Source organism: Apodemus sylvaticus, chromosome 1 (genome assembly GCF_947179515.1).
Source record: "Apodemus sylvaticus chromosome 1, mApoSyl1.1, whole genome shotgun sequence".
NCBI lineage: Eukaryota > Metazoa > Chordata > Mammalia > Rodentia > Muridae > Apodemus > Apodemus sylvaticus.
This window is the reverse complement of record NC_067472.1, coordinates 18,750,000-18,771,814: the sequence shown is the minus strand read 5'-3', so window position 1 is coordinate 18,771,814 and position 21,815 is coordinate 18,750,000. Positions and strand designations below refer to the sequence as shown.

At 40.9% G+C, this 21,815-nt stretch overlaps 1 protein-coding gene across 1 annotated transcript in view; it reads right to left on the bottom strand.

The window, feature by feature from the left end:
• The window catches only part of Hpse2 (heparanase 2 (inactive)), a 282,113-nt gene that overhangs the window by 133,784 nt on the left and 126,514 nt on the right, over positions 1–21,815 (bottom strand). The window contains exons 6-7 of the mRNA XM_052182103.1: positions 11,251–11,357; positions 1,061–1,175 (exon numbers count right to left, since the gene is read on the bottom strand). Of these exons, the coding sequence (XP_052038063.1) occupies positions 1,061–1,175; positions 11,251–11,357 (222 nt within the window). The remainder of the gene's footprint in view (positions 1–1,060; positions 1,176–11,250; positions 11,358–21,815) is intronic.

Here is a 21,815-nt window from a genome sequence, read left to right as displayed (position 1 = left end):
CTCACCTCCCCCCCTCAGCCTCATGTACAGACTTCAAGACTTATTCTCTTTCTGTGAATAAAAACAATGTGCTAATTGGTTTCAATTCTGAGACTTGAGAGTGACACTCTGTGGGCCACATTGTTCCTGTTCTGGGCTTGAAGGCCTCTTGACTTGGGGTTTGGAATGCAGAACAAGTTGGGTAGAAATAGGTAACGGAGGTAAATGACAGGACACGCACTCACACCCTGTTCCAGTTTATTCCCAGGGTCCTCATGGCAGCCGTAACTTGAGGCCCTGGACCCGGTCTAGGGCCAGTGTTACACCCCCTTCCCGTCTCACCCTCAGTGTCCTTGTCCAATAAAGCAGATACATCATCTCAAAGGGCAACCACAGGTAAGGTATGGGGAGAGGAATCGGACCTCCCACCGGGACCATGATATGATATGATACTCGTGTGAAAGAATCATCTGTGTGACGTTTCTAAGGAAAAAAGCAAACACCAGCTTTTCAGGGCTAAGTGAGATTTTCCGGGTGAGGATGCAGCAGGTCACTCAGAATCTGCCTCGGGGCAAATCCTCATTGTCACATAGGAGTCAATATCTAACTCCAAGTACATTTCATCCCTTCCCTGAGATGGGCTCCTATTGTATCTGATCTTGGTGAGCATCCCATCTGCCTTCAACATGCTGCATCTGACGTCAGCTAATGCCTCCTATTAGCATTAAAAGAAAACAATCTGGAAAAATTCACTCTCAAGCAGAGTTCAAACAGGCCACAAGTAGATGTGGAATCTTAATTATACAAAGTTTGCTAAAGTAATAGTAATAAGTTTATACATTATACCCATATAAATGTATGTACATATATGTGTGTCCATGTAGGTTCTGTGTGTACAGGAGGCAGTGAAACTAAAAGCCCATTGGAATGGTTCATGAAATCAAAGACAAGAATGATCTGTCTGATTTATGAAAGAGACTGCCAATAGTAAAAGGAGAAAAAAAATCTAGTGTGGAAAAAGGAATGATCAAAAGAACCAAATGATATAGAAATGAATTGGGAATCTTTATCCAGCACTTACTGGTAATGGGTTAAAATTCTGGTCCACCAGATGGTTGTATCCGTGGTCAAAAAATGAATGTCGTATCACAACATCAATGCCCTGATTGGCCAACATTCCTAAAGTGTTCAGCCACCTAAAAGAAAAGAAGAAAAAAAAGCCACGTCAGCACATTTTAAAATGGCATCTACAAAGCCCTGTGAAGATTAGCTACAGCACACAAATAACGTCACCAGAACCACCAATTTTACTTGATGCTTTAAAGGAGAAAATCATTTTAGGTGCTCAACAGGTAAGAGATCTCAAAGATTATCACAGTTAATCTCTTATTTTACAGGAAAAGAGGTTTGAGGGAATAAAATGAATTGTTCATGGTCATAGCGTTAACGCAGCATATGACTTATATTTTACTTCTAGAATATTAACAAAGGAACGCTTCCAGCACGTAGAAGCCCAGTGCTTCCTCCCTGGCCACACACACACACACACACACACACACACACACACACACACAAGCACAGGGCTTCACAGCACACCTTGCACCCTCAGTCTCCTTGCTCTGCAACAGTACACACAGTTTGCACAGGACTCTACGCTACAGGGGCCTACAACCTATGCAAACCAGCCTCAGTGTCTGGACCCCTCATGTTTCACTGTCACAGTCAGTGTAAGTATGTCATTCCCTCACATCATAATCAACTATTCAGGGATTTAAGCACATTACCTTCACGTGTGTGCTGCAATGGGAAACCTGATATTCTCATCCTGACTATGCAAAATGCCTGGGTTACACAGCACTCTCCTGAAAGGGCGTTCCCAGACGCCCGGGCCCTGCCATTGTAACTGACAGATTAAATTCATTCACCAATTTGGGCAGTCATTGCTTTCTTTCTCTGCTACCTCTGCTGAAACTATCACTCACCTTCGCTTTTACCTCAAACTTCATTCTCCACAGGTCTAAGTCACACAAAACTATTCCTGAGTGGCCAGTATAGCATGCTTTCTCGTACTGACACACATTTTACACCTTTCCCAGGTTTTCACTCCTGCTTAGCATTTTCTGTCAACCCTCCTCTAACTCAGTGCTTTCCATTTGTCACATTTCTCACCACATATAATCTCCTGAGCTAGTGCTGTTGGCTAAGCCCTGCATCCCAGTCGGCTGTGCCGCCTTCACCCTTCACAGAGCTCTTTCTAAGTGTGCCTCCTCTGCCAGCCTGGTGGACTGGCTCTCTACTACTCCCCACCGCGCACAGGCCCGTGATCACACCACACTTGAACTTGGACTCCCAGCCCTTCCTGGCACGCTGTCGGTGCACAGCACTGTTTAGGCTGACATTAGTCTGGATAAAATTAGATTCTAGAAACTTTGAAAATCACCATTTAGCACATGGGAAAAATTATGCATAGTTATGATTTCCCAAATCTGGAACCATATGGGGCTCCAAACCCATGACTTCTAGAATTGAATTTTTTCCTTGCTGGAATAAAGAGCATTGCTAATTCTTATATTATGGTTAAATAATGTTCACATTTTCAAATCTTTTTTTACATTTACAATTTTATTTTACTCTCAAAGAAATGAACACATTTACTGGCAATTAGAGCTGCAAATCCAAACCCAAAAGCAGAGCGAAACATACACAAGCAAGCTTTAAACCAGAAGTTAAGTCTGCGTACGACAGAGCAGAACACTTGCTCTGTTCATTTTGTTCACACTGGGACACTGTGACCCGGAGAATTGAAATTACTTTGAGAACATCACATGGCCAAGCTACTTGCCTTTATTATTTTCATTAGTTTGGCAAGTCTGTGAAATCAGGATAATAGGTTCAGTTCTTGCTCTAATCCTGAGGCACAGTAGCAGATGGATTACCAAACATTTCCCATGGTAGAACTCCAATAAGAACTCTGGGTGAATGCCTCTTAAACCAGAGCTCTAGCCATGTTCATAAGGCACAGAGATATCATGGTCTATCTTTAATATTGAACTATAAAAGCAAATACGGAGTTTCATCTTCTAGAAGAAGTATATATATGCATGATCATATCTGCATGGCATCGCATGTCTCTTGGTGCTGTGTAAAGTGTTCCCATTGCTCACTTGTTAAGTATCTAGTCTCTCATTCCATAGGTGTCTTAATCACCACTTCTATCGTTGTATGCTCTAGATGCTGGAGACACAGCAGCCTATCAGGATGAATTTGTAGTTTTCCAATTGAAGATTGAGAGGATAGCACTCTCCTTGAGTCACAGTAGCAGACTTCTGATGCATGTGCACATCTGCATGTGCCCTAGGAAGCTCATGGTTATATGATTTGTGGAGAGTCCCAGAGACAAGCCATCTTTTCACATGCTCCCTAGCTTCTTAGGATGCTAGACCTCTACTATTTTTCTGGGAGACGATTTGCATACCTTCAAGAACACAGTGTATTGCTGTATGCTGCCAGTGGGGTTAAGATGGGATGGATGACAAGGAAGTGAGAGGAAAGACCAGGAGCAGAATGAACTAGATTTAGCTGATCCCTGCCAACCAATAGCTGGTGATCTGAGCTACAGCCCACATATCAACAACTGTGCTCATCTGCAGTTCCACACAGACATCGATAGCTGTCTGACTGATGTTCCTGCAAGGGCAGGTCTCTGTTTCAGCTGCTTCTGCGAAGGTCTGTGGTACTTTTCATTTCAAATCTTTCCTTACGTGTAAGAGTATTCAGGAAAACATTGAGAACAACTGGGCTGCCTGCTGGACCTCAAAGCAGAGTCATCCGGCAACAGCTGAGCAAGAGCCACTCCTGGGCTGATTCCAAGGGGTCCCCTGAGTACTGACTGCCAACCTGGCTTTTCACCCTTGAAACAGGAGTCATATCAAACTAGCAGGGAGTATATTATGAAAGAAGCCTCTCAGTAACACTGCATTAAATGCTGATTCACTCTATTTCATTAATTTGAACCATGCTATTGGACTTCCCTATGAAATACAATGTTAAATGCTGAGGTTACAAATGCAGAATGCCCAGAGTAACACCGGGAATTACACTGAGCTATCTCCATGCACCTTTAACATTGCTCCATCTGAAAATGCCATCTGCTTGGCTGGCCTGACCTGTTCTTCACAACTGTATTAAAGAAGCTGTCTCCATGGAGGGGAGCCGATCTGTCTAATTAGGAACAGCTGTTAGTAGCAAAACACATAGCTGAGGGCAAAGCTACAGTCCGTGCATTGCTCAGCCAGAAAGCCTGGGCCAAGGGACCAGAATGGAGTAGTACTTGGTTAGTCTCTGGTCGTGAGGCTTGTCCTAGCTACATGACACTGAGAGTCAGGCAGAGCTCTATGCTTCTGGCTCAAGTTATTCTTCAGTCAACTACAGTAACCTTCAAATTCATATTCTCATCCCTTCCAAGATACTGTGCATAATATTGACAAGGTCTAAGTTTAAAATGCTTATTTATCTCTTTTTCTATTATCTTTAGAGGCTTAGCATAATCCCAGAACAAGGCATCGTTTCCTTTACATGGTTTTCCAGACCATCCATCATCTGGCATAAACACTCTTCACAGTCTATGCCTTCATTCAATCTGTGCTGAAAAAGGCTTTACTCAACATTACTGATTGTCCCTCTGCAGTGCATTTCCTGCACTGTCTCTTCAGCCTGAGGCACCTCACTGTCAGTTCTTCTGCTCTCTCCTGGAAAGATCAGGGCACCCTTTTTTAAAAAATTATTTTAATTAATTAATTAATTAAATTTTCTAAATTCTTTGTTTACATTCCAAATGAATTCCCCTTTCCCGGTTCCCCCCTTCCCATAAGTCCTCTTCCCTCTGCACATTTCCCAATCACCCCCCTCCCATTTCTCTGTCCTGGTTCTCCCCTACAATGCTGGATCAAGACTTTCCAGGACCAGGGCCATCTTCTTCCTTCTTCTTGTGAATCATTTGATATGTTAATTGTGTCTTGAGTATTCAGAGCTTCTGGGCTAATTAATATTCACTTTATCAGTGACTGCATTCCATGTGTATTCTTTTGTGATTGGGTTACCTCACTTAGGATGGATGATATTTCCCAGTTCCAACCATTTGCCTAAAAATTTCATGAATTCATTGTTTTTAATTGCTGAGTAGTATTCCATTGTGTAAATATACCACATTTTCTGTATCCATTCCTCCATTGATGGACATCTGGGGTATTTCCAGCTTCTGGCTATTATAAATAAGGCTGCTATGAACATAGTAGAGCATGTGTCCTTATTGCATGCCGGGGAATCCTCTGGGTATATGCCCAGGAGTGGTATAACAGGATCCTCCAGAAGTGTCATGCCCAGTTTTCTGAGGAATTGCCAGACTAATTTCCAGAGTGGCTGTACCAACTTGAAATCTCACCAGCAGTGGAGGAGTGTTCTTCTTTCTCCACATCCTCACCAACACCTGCTGTCTCCTGAGTTTTTAACCTTAGCCAGTCTGACTGGTAAAATCTCAGGGTTGTTTTGATTTGCATTTCCCTAATGACTAATGATGTTGAATATTTCTTAAGGTGCTTCTCAGCCATTTGAAATTCTTCAGGTGAAAATTCTTTGTTTAGCTCTGTACCCCATTTTTTAATAGGGTTATTTGGCTGTCTGGAGTCTAACTTCTTGAGTTCTTTGTATATATTGGATATTAGCCCTCTATCAGATATAGGATTGGTGAAGATCTTTTCCCAATTTGTTGGTTGCCATTTTGTCCTTTTGACTGTGTCCTTTGCCTTACAGAAACTTTGTAATTTTATGAGATCCCATTTGTTAATTTTTGTGTATGTCCTCAAGGGTTTTCCCAGTTTCTTTTCTATTAGTTTCAGTGTGACTGGTTTTATGTGGAGGTCCTTGATCCACTTGGAGTTGAGCTTAGTACAAGGAGATAAGAATGGATCAATTCACATTCTCCTGCATGCTGACCTCCAGTTGAACCAGCACCATTTGTTGAAAAGGCTATCTTTTTTTCCACTGGATGTTTTCAGCTCCTTTGTCGAAGATCAAGTGACCATAAGTGTATGGATTCATTTCTGGGTCTTCAATTCTATTCTATTGGTCCACTTGCCTGTCCCTGTGCCAATACCATGCAGTTTTTAACACTATTGCTCTGTAGTATTGCTTGAGGTCTGGGATACTAATTCCCCCAGAAGTTCTTTTACTGTGGAGAATAGTTTTAGCTATCCTGGGTTTTTTGTTATTCCAGATGAATTTGAGAATTGCTTTTTCTAACTCTGTGAAGAACTGAGTTGGGATTTTGATGGAGATTGCATTGAATCTGTATATTGCTTTTGGCAAGATGGCCATTTCATAATCCTGCCAACCCAGGAGCATGGCAGATTTTTCCATTTTCTGAGGTCTTCCATTTCCTTCTTCAGAGACTTGAAGTTCCTGTTGTATAGATCTTTCACTTGTTTGGTTAGAGTCACACCAAGATACTTTATATTGTTTGTGGCTATTGTGAAAGGTGTCATTTCTCTAATTTCTTTCTCAGCCATCTTATCCTTTGAGTATAGGAAGGCCATTGATTTGCTTGAGTTGATTTTATAACCAGCCACTTTGCTGAAGTTGTTTATCAGCTGTAGGAGTTCTCTGGTGGAGTTTTTTGGGTCACTTAAGTAGACTATCATATCATCTGCAAATAGTGATAGTTTGACTTCTTCCTTTCCAATTTGTATCCCTTTGATCTCCTTATGTTGTCTAATTGCTCTAGCTAAAACTACAAGTACTATATTGAAAAGATATGGAGAGAGGGGGCATCCTTGTCTTGTCCCTAATTTTAGTGGGATTGCTTCAAGCTTCTCTCCATTTACTTTGATGTTGGCTACCAGTTTGCTGTATATTGCTTTTACTATGTTTAGGTATGGGCCTTGAATTCCTGTTCTTTCCAAGACTTTGAGCATGAAAGGATGCTGAATTTTGTCAAAAGCTTTTTCTGCATCTAATAAAATGACCATGTGATTTTTTTCTTTGAGTTTGTTTATGTAGTGGATTGCATTGATGGATTTTCTTACTGAACCATCCCTACATCCCTGGGATGAAGCCTACTTGATCATGGTGAACGATCATTTTAATGTGGTCTTAGATCTGATTGGCAAGAATTTTTTTTTTGAGTATTTGTGCATCGATATTCATTAGGGAAATTGGTTTGAAGTTCTCTTTCTTTGTTGGATCTTTGTGTGGTTTTGGTATCAGCATAACTGTGGCTTCATAGAAGAGTTGGGTATTATTCCTTCAGTTTCTATTTTGTGGAATAGTTTATAGTATCGATGCTAGGTCTTCTTTGAAGGTCTGATAGAATTCTGCACTAAAACCATCTGGTCCTGTGCTTTTTTTGGAGACTTTCAGTGACCCCTTCTATTTCTTTAGGGGTTATGGGACTGTTTAGATGATCTATTTGATCCTGATTTAATTTTGATATTTGGTATCTGTCTAGGAAATTGTTCATTTCATCCAGATTCTCCAGTGTGTTGAGTATAGGTTTTTGAAGTGGGATCTGATGATTTTTTGAATTTCCTCAGTTTCTGTTGTTATAGATCCCTTTTAATTTCTAAGTTTGTTAATTTGGATACTGTCTCTGTGCCCTCTGATTAGTCTGGCTAAGAGTTTATCTATCTTGTTGATTTCCTCAAAGAACCAGCTCCTGGTTTTGTTTATTCTTTGTATGGTTCTCTTTGTTTCTACTTGATTGATTTCAGCCCTGAGTTTGATGATTTCCTGTCTTCTACTCCTTTTGGGTGAATTAGGTTCTTTTTGTTCCAGGGCTTTAAGGTATGCCTTTAAGCTGCTAGTGTATGCTCTCTCCAGTTTCTTTTTGGAGGCACTCAGGGCTCTGAGTTTTCCTCTTAGCACTGCTTTCCTTGTGTCCCATAAATTTGGGTATGTTGTGCTTTCATTATCATTAAATTCTAGAAAGTCTTTGATTTCTTTCTTTCTTCCTTGACCAAGGCATCATTGAGTAGAGTATTATTCAGCTTCTATGTGTATGTGGGCTTTCTGTTGGTTTTGTTGCTGTTGAAGACCACTCTTACTCCATAGTGATCTGATAGGAGGCATGGGATTAGTTCAGTCTTCTTATATCTGTTGAGGTCTGTCTTGTGACCAATTATATGGCCGATTTTGGAGAAGGTACCATGTAGTGCTGAGAAAAAGGTATATTCTTTTGTTTTAGGATGAAACGTTTTACATATATATATATATATATATATATATATATATATATATATATGTTAAATCCAATTGATCCAAAGCTTCAATTAGTTTCACTGTGTCCCTGTTTAGTTTCTGTTTTCCTGATCTGTCCTTTGAGGAGAGTAGAGTGTTGAAGTCACCCATAATTATTGTGTTAGGTGCAATGTGTGCTTTGAGTTTTCATAGTTTCTTTTATGAATTATGGTGCCCTTGCATTTGGAGCATAGGATGTTCAGAATTGAGAGTTCTTCTTGGTGGATTTTTCCTTTGACCAACAAGAAGTGTCCTTCCATGTCTCTTCTGATAACTTTAGGTTGAAAGTCAATTTTATCTGATAGTAGAATGGCTTCTCTGTTTTGTTTCCTGAGACCATTTGCTTGTAAAATTGTCTTCCAGCCTTTTACTCTGAGGTAGTGTTTGTCTTTGACACTGAGGTGTGTTTCCTGTATGCAGAAAATGTAGGGTCCTGTTTATGTATCCAGTCTGTTAGTCTATGTCTTTTTGTTGGGGAATTGAGTCCATTGATGTTAAGACATATTAAGGAATAGTGATTATTATTTCTTGTGATTATTTTTATAGTGATTATTTTTGATGTTATTTTTATGTTTGAGTGGTTATCTTCTTTTGGGATTGATGAAAGAAGTTTACTATCTTGCTTTTTCCAGGGTGTAGTTTCCCTCCTTGTATTGGCATTTTCCACCTATTATCCTTTGTAGCACTGGGTTTGTGGAAAGATATTGTGTAAATTTGGTTTTATCATGGGATATCTTAGTTTCTCCATCTGTGATGATTGAGAGTTTTGCTGGTTATAGTAGTCTTGGCTGGCATTTATGTTCTCTTAGGATCTGTATGAGGTCTGCCCAGGATCTTCTAGCTTTCATCGTCTCTGGTGAGAAGTGTGATGTACTTCTGATAGGTCTTCCTTTATATGTTACTTGGCCTTTTTCTCTTACTGCCTTTAATATTCTTTCTTTTTTTTTTTTTTTAGTACACTTGGGGTTTTGATTATTATGTGATGGGAGGTATTTCTGTTCTGGTCCAGTCTGTTTGGAGTTCTGTAGGCTTCTTGTATGTTCATGGGCATCTCTCTCTTTAGGTTATGGAAGTTTTCTTCTATAATTTTGAAGATATTTACTGGCCCTTTAAGTTGTAAATCTTCACTCTCATCTATACCTATAATCCTTAGATTTGGTCTTCTCATTGTGTCCTGGAGTTCCTGGATGTTTTGGATTACAAGCTTTTTGCATTTTGCATTTTCTTTGACTGTTGAATCAGTGGTTTCTATGGTATCTTTGGCATCTGACATTCTTTCTTCTATCTCTTGTATTCTGTTGTTGATATTTGCATCTATGACCCCTGATTTCTTCCCAAGGTTTTCTATCTCCAAAGTTGTCTCCCTTTATGATTTCTTAGTTGTTTCTACTTCTGTTTTTAGATCCTGGATGGCTTTGCTCGGTTCCTTTACCTGTTTGTTTGTGTTTTCCTATACTTCTTTAAGAGATTTTTGTGTTTCCTCTTTCATGACTTCTGCCTGTTGACTCAATTCTCCTGCATTTCTTTGAGTGATTTTTGCATTTCCTCTTCATTGGCTTCTATCTGTTGACCCATAATCTTCTGAATTTCTTTAAATTATTTTTGTGTTTCCTTTGTAAGGGCTTCTACATTTTCATCCATTTTCTCCTGTATTTAAGAGATTTATTTATGTCTTTCTTGTGTTCCTCTAACAGCATCATGACCAGTGATTTTAAATCCAAGTCTTGTTTTTCTGTTGTATTTGGGTATCCCGGACTCGCTGTTGTTGGAGAATTGGGTTCAGATGCTGCCATATTGCCTTGATTTCTGTTAGTAATGTTCCTGAATTTGCCTTTTGCCATCTGCTTATCTCTGGCGTCAGTTGGTCCTGTTGTCACTGTCTGGTGCTTGAACCTCCTGTAAGCCTGTAAGGCTATTTCTGCTCCTCTGGATGACTGGGTTTCCCCTGGCACAGATTGCTGATGGGCTGCTCTACTCTTGGATGCCGTTGGAGCCTTGGTGTGCCTTGCCCCAAGCAATGTTCTACCCGGGGTTTTCTCTGTGTACCTGGAGCTGCCTGTCCTGTCCGACTGGGAGCAAAGGTGGTGGTGGGGAGCCCCTCCAAGTGCCGATTACTCTGCAGGGCAATTGTCCCACATCAGGGCTGGCACACAGACAAACCGCAGAGCTGCCCAGGTCTTGGGTGCAGGCAGAAGCATGGTGGTCTGCGTCCCAAGTGATGTTAATCTCGGGATATTCTGTGTACCTGGAGCTGCCTATCCTGTCTGTCTGGGAGCCCAGGGCACTCTTACTATGGCTCACAAGATACCAGCTGCCTGTGGAACACTCTGAAAGAAGTGGTCTATTGTGTGAGGAAAGGGATCAACTCTGGAGAAGGCCGTTTGGGTGTGAGTCTGATCTTTGCCACTAGCTAAATGAGCTCTATTGGCTAACTTACCTCCACTCTGCCTTTCAGCTTCTTTAGTTGTACCATGAGGAAAACACTAGCCTCTGTTTCACTGGCTCACCACTAAAATCACAGCACCAATCTCATTGGTGGTCAAAGGATTAAAGGATTTCAGACAGGGCTTGGCTCTTGGTAGATCCAGTATGCATCCAAGAATTATCACAGCATAATTATGCTTTGCAATGTAGTCATTTCTCATTCTAGTCCTTCTAGTCATGCTTCTGGAGGACAAAACTGTGACTGTTTTTACCTAACTCCCAGAACTATGGTAAAACTGAGAGGGGAGGATGTTGGCTGCTGACTCCGTGATGGGGTGAACTATGGACTTAGAACTTATTCAGGATGTCATCTGTGCACTGCTGCTCATGTCTGACAAAACATTAGTAGTGGAGAAGTGACTAAGTACAGTTAAATACATTCACGGATGAATAAATGGAAACTTGTCATTGGAAAAGCCTTTCAATGGGTAGTGAGTATGTTACAGTTTCACTGTCCTTTCCTAAAAGTTCCTGGGAGTGAAAGTATCAATTACTTACAAGAATCCTGCTGCATAGGAATCCGACAGATTGTTTGTACCTCCAGCTGAGGTGGTCACCACGCCTTCCAGCCAAATCTTCTTTCCTGGAGTGTATGTGTTGACCACCTGTTCCCACAATAAAAGCAGAAAGGACAGATGAGATTTTAAAAGCTATTCCCAAATGAGAAGTATCATCATTCCCTAAAGAAAGTGTCTCTTGTTCCCTGCTCCTGAGTAGTCATGACTTTTGCTTTACTTCATGAAAATGTGTGTCTGTTGCTTTCCTTTTAGGAAATCCACGAAAGGAGAGAAAAAGGTAGTCTATTATAGTGGCTAAAGGGCTGGACTCTGGCGCAGTTTGACTGAGCTGCTACATGCACACAAAAGCATTAATGTTCACACACACTCACTTTTTCCCTTATGTAACCCTTATGTAACTTGTGATAGAACAAATGCATATTCTAGAGTGTAAGATGACTTTAGGGAAGCAACATCCTTCACCAGGAAAGAATAACCACATCATGTTTCTATAGTAACAGGTCCTGAGAAGCAATGCTTTTCAGGATCATGTTACAGAACTTTTATGATGAAGAACACGATCTATGTATCAGAAGTCATGAACCATGAGTAGGAGAGAAAAAAATCTTCTAGGGAATTGTTTTATAATGAGCATGCCATGTAACAGAAGTAACATAAAAAGAAAAGTCCCTGACCCATGTGTCAGATTCTACACAAGGAATTACAGCTGTGTGCCTTCTAAGCAGAGGCAAAACCCTGTTAAAATGTGTCCCTCTGAAGTTTTGAAATTACCCAGTTTCTGTTCTACAAGTTGGAGGCTGGCCAAACTATTCCGATCAGGGTGCAGATACACTGGAAAGCAATCTGGAGTTCTTGTAATGGGTAGCTTCTGAAAGTACATTCTGAATCATGGAGCTTGTCTATAGCTAGCTCATTTGAGGAAATGATACCAACTAGCAGGAATAGTGAACTACAAGACTAAAACATGGGAAGGGGAAGACAATAGGAGGATATGGTTTCAAACCGGCAGCCAATGCTGGCAACCTATGCTCAATCTCATAGGGATCTTTTAGGTAAAAGCCTATATAAGCCTTCTCTAAGCTGCCTAGGTATCCTTCAAGGTGACAATGGGAAGTATGTCTCCTTAGAGCAGCCTAAAGAAGTTTTATGTGTAGCTCTGAGAGTTAAGCATGATCCAAATATTTGTTACCTCTGAACAGAGCCACCCAAGAGAAGGAATGAGCAGCATGTTCCTGTTGTGTCCGCTAGCATCAAGCTCTGGCCACTGCTGTAATGACCAGAATATGAAGTAGGATTGGAGGATGCTGGCATACACAAGGGAGGCTGATAGAGAAATAGTGCTTCTAGATACCCACAAATTCCTCCCCTAGACATTTCACCAAAGACATTATTCTTCATGTTTCTAAAGAGAAAAGTACAAAGATTTCACCATGTCTCTGTCAGTGGTAGGTGTCCATAGTGAGGACTGAAATATGAAATGCATTTAGTGCATCATATGAAATTCTATGTAGCATTTGAGGCAAAAATTCAATATAAATTAAAAGATAAACATGCTTTATATAGTTATCTGTTACTATATAATAATAAAGACCAAAAATGTGTGTTTTCAGAACATATGTAAAACATATAATGAACACACAAAAAAGAAAATAGGTAAAACATAAACAAGACATTTAGTGAACTGGTGAGAGAGTCTGTTGTAAGTTGAGGTGGAATATACTATTGTCTGGCTCCTGGTTCCTTAGGATCCCAGAAAGAATATTATATAGAAGTATTTACATGAATGTATATGGATACGCGATATGAAATACATATCTATACATGTGACAAAACTCATAGGTAGACATCAAATGACCATATTCCTTTTTATATTTCTTCCTACGTTTAGGTTCCTATAACTGTCTCACTACCATTTGAAAGAGAATTTGTATTTTATAACTTACAAAAAATTGGTACTGGCAAAGTTATTGAGCTTTTCAGAAATAAAGTTTCAGAAATAATATATAAATATTTATTCAGAAATAATATATAAATTAGATAAAGTAACAATTCTAGCCAAGAATAGAAGACCAAGAATGAATGGTGGAGACCACACTGACATGTTGTTAAAGGTTAGAAACAGATGCTTAGCGAGCACAAAGCAAGGCTTCAAACTGTATGCTAAGACATCGCCCCTAACACTGCATACTGAAAAGAGAGAATCATCAGGGTTTGCATCTTGCTTACTGCAAAGTAGGTATCTCACTCTTTTTTTATTAAATTATTTTATTTTCTACATTCCAAATGTTGCCTCCCTTCTTGGTTCCCCCTCCCCAAGCTCCTTATGCCATCTCTCCCGCCCCCGCCTCTGAGAGGGTGCTCCCCCACCCTCCCACCCACCCCCACCTCACCCCCAGCATCCCTCATCTCTAGGATATCAAATTTCCACAGGATAAAACACATCCTCTCCCAGTGACCCTATACAAGGCAGTCCTCTGCTACACATGTGCCCGACCACAGACCATCCCATGTGTGCTCCTTGGGTTTTGGCTTAGTCTCTGGGAGCTCTGAGGAGTCCAGATTAGTTGACACTGTTGTTCTTCCTATGGGGTTGCAAGCTCCTTTAGCTCCTTGAGTCCTTCCCCTAACTCTTCCATATGAGTCCCTGACCTCAGTCCAATGGTTGGCTGTAAGTATCTGCATTTGTCTCAGTCAGCTGCTGGCAGAGCCTCTCAGAGGATATCCATGCCAGGCTCCTGTCGGCAAGCACAATATGGCATCAGTAATAATGTCAGGATTTGGTGTGTGTGTACATGGGATGGATCCCAAGTTGGGCTAGTCACTGGGTGGCCTTTCTTTCAGTTTCTGCTCCATTTTTGTCCCTGCATTTCCTTTAGATAGTAACAATTCTGGGTCAAAAATTTTAAAGATGGGTGGGTGATCCCCTGCTTCAACTGGAGCCCATGTCTATCTACTAGAGGTGGTCTCTTCTGATTCCATCTCCCCACTCTTGGGCATTTTGGTTAATGTCACCCCCATTGAGTCCTGGTAGCCTCTCCCATCCCAGGTATCTGGGACTTTCTGGGTTCACCCTGCCCCCTACCCCCAGCTGTTGCATATTTCCATTCATTCTCCTAGCCCTCTGGGCTTCTCTCCTGTTTCTCCCTATTCCTGATTCTGCCCTCCCTTTCTCTCTTCCCTCTCTCCTCTCCCACCCAGGTTCCTCTCTCCCTCTGCCTTCAATGATTCTTTTGTTGCCCTCCTAAGGGAGTTTCAGGTATCCACACTTGGGCCTTCCTTCTCATTAAGCTTCCTATGGTCTGTAAGTTATATCATGGGTATTCTGATTTTTGGCTAATATCCATTTATCAGTTAGTACATACCAAGCATGTCCTTTTGGATCTGGTTTACCTCACTCAGGATGATATTTTCTAGTTCCATCCATTTGCCTGCAAAATTCATGATGTCCTTTTTTTTTTTTTTTGAGACAACGTTTCTCTGTATAGCCCTGGAACTCACTCTGTAGGCCAGGCTGGCCTTGAACTCAGAAATTCACCTGCCTCTGCCTCCCAAGTGCTGGGATTAAAAGCGTGTACCACCACTGCCCGGTGATGTCCTTGTTTTTAATAGCCAAATAGCATTCCATTGTGTACAGTTGAGGGACATCTAGGTTGTTTCCAGCTTCTGACTATTACAAATAAGGCTGCTACGAACATAGTGGAACATGTGTCCTTGTGGTATAATGGTATATCTTTTGGGTGTATGTCCAACAGTGGTATAACTGGGTCTTCAGGTAGATCTATTTCCAGTTTTCTGAGGAACCACCAAATTGATTTCCAGAGTGGTTGTATCAGTTTGCAATCCCACCAGCAGTGGAGGAGAGTTCCTCTTTCTCTACATCCTGGCCAGCATGTATCGTTACTTGAGTTTTTGATCTTAGCTATTCTGATTGGTGTAAGGTAGACTCTCAGGGTCATTTTGATTTGCATTTCCCTGATGATTAAGGATGTTGAATGTTTCTTTAAGTGCTTCTCAGCCATTCAAGATTCCTCTGTTGAGAGAGAATTCTGTTTAGCTTTGTTCCCCATTTTTTAATTGGGTTATTTGGTTTTTTGGAGTCGAACTTCTTCAGTTCTTTGGAACTCAAGGTTTTTTTTTTTTTTTGGATATTAGCCTTCTATCAGACGAAAGGGTTAGTTAAGATGTTTTCCCAATCTGTAGGTTGCTGTTTTGTCCTGTTGGCAGTGTCCTTTGCTTTACAGAAGCTTTTAATTTTATGATGTCCCATTTGTCAATTGTTGATCTTAGAGTGTAAGCCATTGGTGTTCTGTTCAGGAAACTTTCCCTTTGCCCATGTGTTTGAGGCTATTTTCTACATTCTCTTCTATTAGTTTCTGTGTATCTGGTTTTATGTGGAGGTCCTTGATGCACTTGGACTTGAGCTTTGTACAAGGAGATAAATATGGATCAATTTGCATTCTTCTACATGCAGACCACCAGTTAGACCAGCACCATTTGTTGAAGATGCTTTCTCTTTCCCACTGTGTGGTTTTGAATTCTTTGTCAAAGATCAAGTTTCTGTAGGTATGTGAGTTTATTTCTGGGCCTTCAATTCTATTCCATTGATCGACCTGTCTCTGTGCCAACATCATGTAGTTTTTATCACCATCGCTCCCACTCTTTTGAACATTGCTCAGAGTGTCTCTCTCAAAGGGAATTAGAAATCATAAAAATAAGAAAGCAAGAGAAACAGCTAACTGATTAAAAAGAATCATACAGTGAAGTTGAAGACTATATTTATAATTCCTTAAAATATACTATATATGTACATGTACTTCCTGTATAACTAATTAAAGCTGAAGAATGTACTTATATTTTTCTTTTGTATTTTACCTTTGCCTTTCAGGCAATTCATAGTTTCCTTAGAGATAAGCCCTGAAAACATGCTAAGTGAAAGAAACTCAACATAAAAGTCATATATTCTATGGATCCATTTATTTAAAAGAGCTAGATTATGTTCTAGAAAGTCCATGGAGGTGTAAAGCGAATTAGCAGTTCCACAGGGTTGATAAAGAGGAAGTCTGGTGTGGGGGACAAAAGGAAGTGACTTACTAATGAGTATGACGTTTCTTTGTTAGTCTTAAATGTGTGTGTGTATTTGGTTTTTTGGAGTCTATTTCTTCAGTTCTTTGGAACTCAAGGTTTTTTTTTTGGATATTAGCCTTCTATCAGATGAAAGGGTTAGTTAAGATGTTTTCTCAATCTGTAGGTTGCTGTTTTGTCCTGTTGGCAGTGTCCTTTGCTTTACAGAAGCTTTCAATTTTATGATGTCCCATTTGTCAATTGTTGATCTTAGAGTGTGAGCCATTGATGTTCTGTTCAGGAAACTTTCCCCTGTGCCCATGTGTCTGAGGCTATTTCCTACATTCTCTTCTATTAGTTTCCGTGTATCTCGTTTTATGTGGAGACACACACACACACACACACACACATATATAATTAGCAAAAGAAGAGGTGATATCTAGACATGCAAAAACCATAATGTAAAATGTACGCTGAGAATTCTGATATGAATCACAATTAGTTTTGACCTCAGCAATCGTTAACTTGGGCTTAAAATTCTTCATTAACTTTAAAGGCATGGGTTTGAAATAGACTACAAGTCCCTTTTGAAAATAATATATTAAAATGTATTAGTATTTTATAATATGAATGCAGACCTCTTTGGATGGTAACACTTAGTCTCTAAGACTGCCTTTGATTACAACCTGTATAAAATCCCATGCATTACAACAATAACTGGTTTAGAAAGACATGGTGTAATAATGGCATGAACTTCAGGGAGTGACCAACCACTGTCTCCTTGTTTCACAAGATAAAACATGCCATACTTGGCACCATTATCAGGCCAAGAAACTATGGTTAGGCAGGTCATAGGCCCTGCGAAATGTTATTACTATTAGGCTGCTGAATGAACACAGTTTTAAGCTATTTCCAAATGGTATCATTATGTCTATGGATCAATGCAGTTCTTAACCCTTATTTCATAAGAAGAAGCTTCTATTTGAAATAGATGGTCATTAACATAGCGACCCACACTGACTGAGACACAGAGACAAGAGACTGTAGAATGTTCTAAAAGGAGCATATATACCACATCTCCCCGTCTCCAGGGATCACTGTGGAAGAGTGGAGAGGAATGAATGCAAAGGCCACAGGAATCATCGTCTTACAGACTGCTGTACACATGAACTAACAGTGCTTACAACAGTCTGTGCAAAACCTGTGTCAGACAATATCTCAGCAAGGAAATAGAAGTTACACACAAGGTTCTACCCCTAGTTGTGGAGCTATTGGCTACTGTTAGCTTCTAGGAAAGACACAGACAGATTTCTCTGTGAATGTATCCCTTAGCCATTTTGACAGTGCTCCGGTGGAAGAACATATATCCTTAGAATATTTGAGCACCACTAATTGGTTTTGGTGGGTTTAAAAAAAAAAATAGGGAACTAAGTAGAATGGATAGGAAAGGTGGGTGGAATTGAGAGAAGTTGTGAGAAGAGTGACTAATTAAAACACATTGAATTGAATTCTCAAAGAACTATTTTCTTTTAAAGTGTGTGTTTGATTATAGAAGTTAAAATTAACTAGGCAAATAAAGGTTAAATATAAATAAAGGTTAAATACACCTTTGAGATGATCATCTCAGAAATGAAGATCTGAATTGTTGGGGAGTCATTAAGACTGTATAAATATAGAAATAGGTGAAATTGCCTAGGGAGAATATTTTTTAAAAATAAGAGTAGAAAGAAGTAAGGATTTCATTTCAAAACTATTGAGGCCTTATCAAATACTTTAACTTACCACTTCAACATTTATTAACTACCTGCTAAATGTTAAGCAGACTAGGGGCAGGTGGACCACAACTGATTTCCACTGTAGTCACTCCAGGAGACTAACAGTAAGTAAACAAACAAGTAAGAATAATTTCGGAGCTAATAGGAGCTAAGAAGAAACTACTGGCCGGAGCTTGGCAGGGGGAAGGGGTGCTTTAGACAGTGCTCAGTGAAGAGCCCTCTGTAAGGTGGCGTCTGGATTAAGTGGCAGCCAGGTCCTTACTATTCTCAAAGAAAAAGTACAGGGAAAAGATGTCAGGTGAACCAGGACCACTGCTTGTAGCACCAGAGAAGGCCATCTGGATTATAGTAAATAAAGAGACAAAGACGGCACAAATGAGGTCAGAGAAGAAAGGCGTGGGCTTTCATTCTGAGTGTGGCTCAGGCTATTATTGGAGGCATTTAATCAGGAGAGGGGTCTGATCTGATTTATGCCAGATTACTGTAGCTGCTATGAGGTCATACATATATCTTAAAAGGATTGTGAATCCTGTAACATGATATACGAATTAAAGGTCCTGTAATTTCTATGGCCACTTTGAGCTTCAACGTCCTTATTCATAGATGGGATAATACCCGACAGGATTGGGATACGGATCCCAGCTGTTTGACAAAGAATAACTAACATGAGGCCAATGACAGGATCATCCTGAGCTAGTGGGAAGGGACATGGGCCCAGCAGGTGAACTGTGGGTGCTCTTTAAGGTGGTGAATGAATTCAGAGGACTGGTCCAGAGAGTCCTCAGTCTGCTAGTAGGGCTCTGACCCACTCATGATGTTTCCAGGAAGCCTTGAACTATGATCTGTTTGAAGTCAGGAAATCCACTCAGCTTTCTTTTTAATACTTATTTTTTTAAATTATTTTTAAAGTGTGTGCTTGCGCCCACGCACGCGCGGGCACACACACACACACACACACACACACACACACACACACACGAGTGGTGCAGAGGCCTGTGAGAGGCCTTTGATCTTCCTGGAGTTTTAGGCAGTTGGTAAGCTCTCCAGTGCGGATGCTAGGAACTGAACTTGGTACTCTGGTCCAAGAGTAGTATTTGGTCTTAACAGCTTAGCCACCTCTCCAGCACACCCTTCAGTCTTATTTTCTTAAGTGTTTACTTCCTAGCACAGGGGTTGGCACAGAAGTGGGCTTCACTGAAAACAGAACTCCAGTCACACAAAGGAGCCGATGTAACCCCAGATCTGCCCCTGCACTCGATGACGGTAAACCCCACTTTTAAAGAAAACTAGATGACTTAAAGGGTGTTTAAACTGGTCAAGGAATGGAAAGCCATGTGTCTGCTTGCAAACACAAATTTAGAGAAAGACAGAAACATGCAATGAAAACTTCCCAGGACACGAAAAGACCTGGGCAAGAGCACTGCCTATGCATTTGCTAAGCTTTGTTGTAATGAGCCTTGACTTCTGAGAGGAAAAGAGAAATCCCGATTCTTTCCACATGTGACATATATGACACCCAATAAGCTCACAATTCTTAAAGGCAAATTATCACCCAATATGATTTGAATGTCTAAGAATTTTATTGGGAATTATTATGAGATTCTGAAATTGAAAATATGACAATCATGCTACATTTTGAGCAAGTCTGTTCTCAACACTTAGGGTGAAGGTGTGCTGAACTCTGAGGGGTAATTTGTATAAGATGTCTTTTTGTTTCAGAGTCTAAAGTCTATCTATTTTAAATGAAGATATGAGTCCAGAAAATGTTTGGAGTTATAAAAACTATGTATACAGGATCCTATAAAATCCACTGGCACTAAAAACAAAAAAGCTAATCTGAATTCTCTTCTGACTGTAGGGAGAGCTGAAAGGAAATAATTTATAAATGTTTGATTTTGGAGCTGAGGATGGAAAGCATGCACTCAGCTTGCATGAAGCCCTGGGCCCATCCTCAGCTAGCTCTTCCCCAGCCTGGGTCACCTCAGCTAGCTCTTCCCCAGCCTGAGTCACCTCAGTTAGCTCTTCCCCAGCCTGGGTCACCTCAGCTAGCTCTTCCCCAGCCTGGGTCACCTCAGCTAGCTCTTCCCCAGCCTGGGTCACCTCAGCTAGCTCTTCCCCAGCCTGGGTCACCTCAGCTAGCTCTTCCCCAGCCTGGGTCACCTCAGCTAGCTCTTCCCCAGCCTGGGTCACCTCAGCTAGCTCTTCCCCAGCCTGGGTCAAAGCTAGCTCTTCCCCAGCCTTATGATTGGGAAGTCAGCATTCAGGAGCTATGGACTCTGGAGACAGGGCCCTGTGTTTCAACTCTGGCCTTATTGTGTATTCACTGTGTGTCCCTGAGTATGGTAAATTGCTTCTTTGTGTTCTGGTGTAGAATGAAATATCTTCCTCAGTATATTTTATGATTTAACTAATTAACATTTGTAAAGCAGTTCCTGCTATATAGCAAGCATTTAAGCCCAAATATTTTCTGGATTTCTCTCCTTGTCCAAGGAGCTTGAGTTTGTTTTTGAAAAGTTTAGCTTCAGTATTGGTTGCTTTTGCCTTAATGGATAATATCCCAGATCTATGTCAAGCGCTAGGAAAGGGCAATTTAGAATTTTAAATACACATGGATCGTAAACATAAACACAATTAGCATAATGAGCATAATTAGCATATATGCACTTATTTTCAAGATAGGCAACCTGCTACCTACAGGAACAAAACATACAAAGCGAGGTAAACCTGATACAAACAGAAGCAGTTACACAAGGAGGAGGTGCTGTTCCTAAAGCACTGTCCCTGAGAGTTAGGAAGTCAACACTCAGTGAGCAGATGCTCCCTAAGCCTTTTCTGCTGAGGACATGGTGGGAAATCTCATGAACTGGGAGTCTTCCAGGAATGGAGAAGGCCAGTGTGGTGAAGGGCTGTGGAGGCCTGGATGCTGATACTGGGTGCTGGTTGACCCTGGGGGAGAAAAGCGGCTTGGGCTGAAGAGAAGAAAAACCAAACAAACAAAAGAAAAAAAAACGAAACAGAAAAAGTCGATGGAACCAGCTGCAAAATTCTCTCAGAAAATGACACACTAAGAAACCAAGGGCTATAGTTCAACACTGTGGTTTCCTGAGTAAATATGATTCTCCCTGCGCTGGAAGAGAGAAAAGGAGAGGGCTCTGGAAAGGGAAGGGCTCCTGGTGAGAAATGATGTGCCAGCAAAGGTTGTTCTGTGTGTGTGTGTGGGGGGGATCCACTGGGGAGGAGGAGTGGGCTGAGGGACTGAAGTGCCAGAGGAAGCTGGCCGCTTGGCTCCTTCCAGCTGTTTGTTCCCAGAGAGACCAGCCCTGGGTCAAGGAAGCTCTGGGGCACCCTAGGAAAAGTTCATTAAGCGTCCATTGGCTGCTCACAATCCCCTACTTTTTTCTAGAGGCAGAGAGTTATGAGGGGTAAACTTTTTCAGATTCTTTCTTTCACATGTCAGAGGCAAGAACTGAGTGAAATGTGTGGTGTGTTTCTGGAGATTCTCTGAGGCAAGGAGTTGGAGTAGAAGAGATGTGGTGGGGGAGGGAGAGAGAGAGAAAGGGAGAGCACACTTAGGGAAAAGGTTTTTTGATTTTTTTTTTTAAAAGTGAAATAGGAACATAACCATTTATGGGGCACGTTATTTCAAATCTGATCTTCCCTTTCCTGTAGTTCCTTGATAGCCTGTCTGTAATGCTGGAATCTAAGTCTT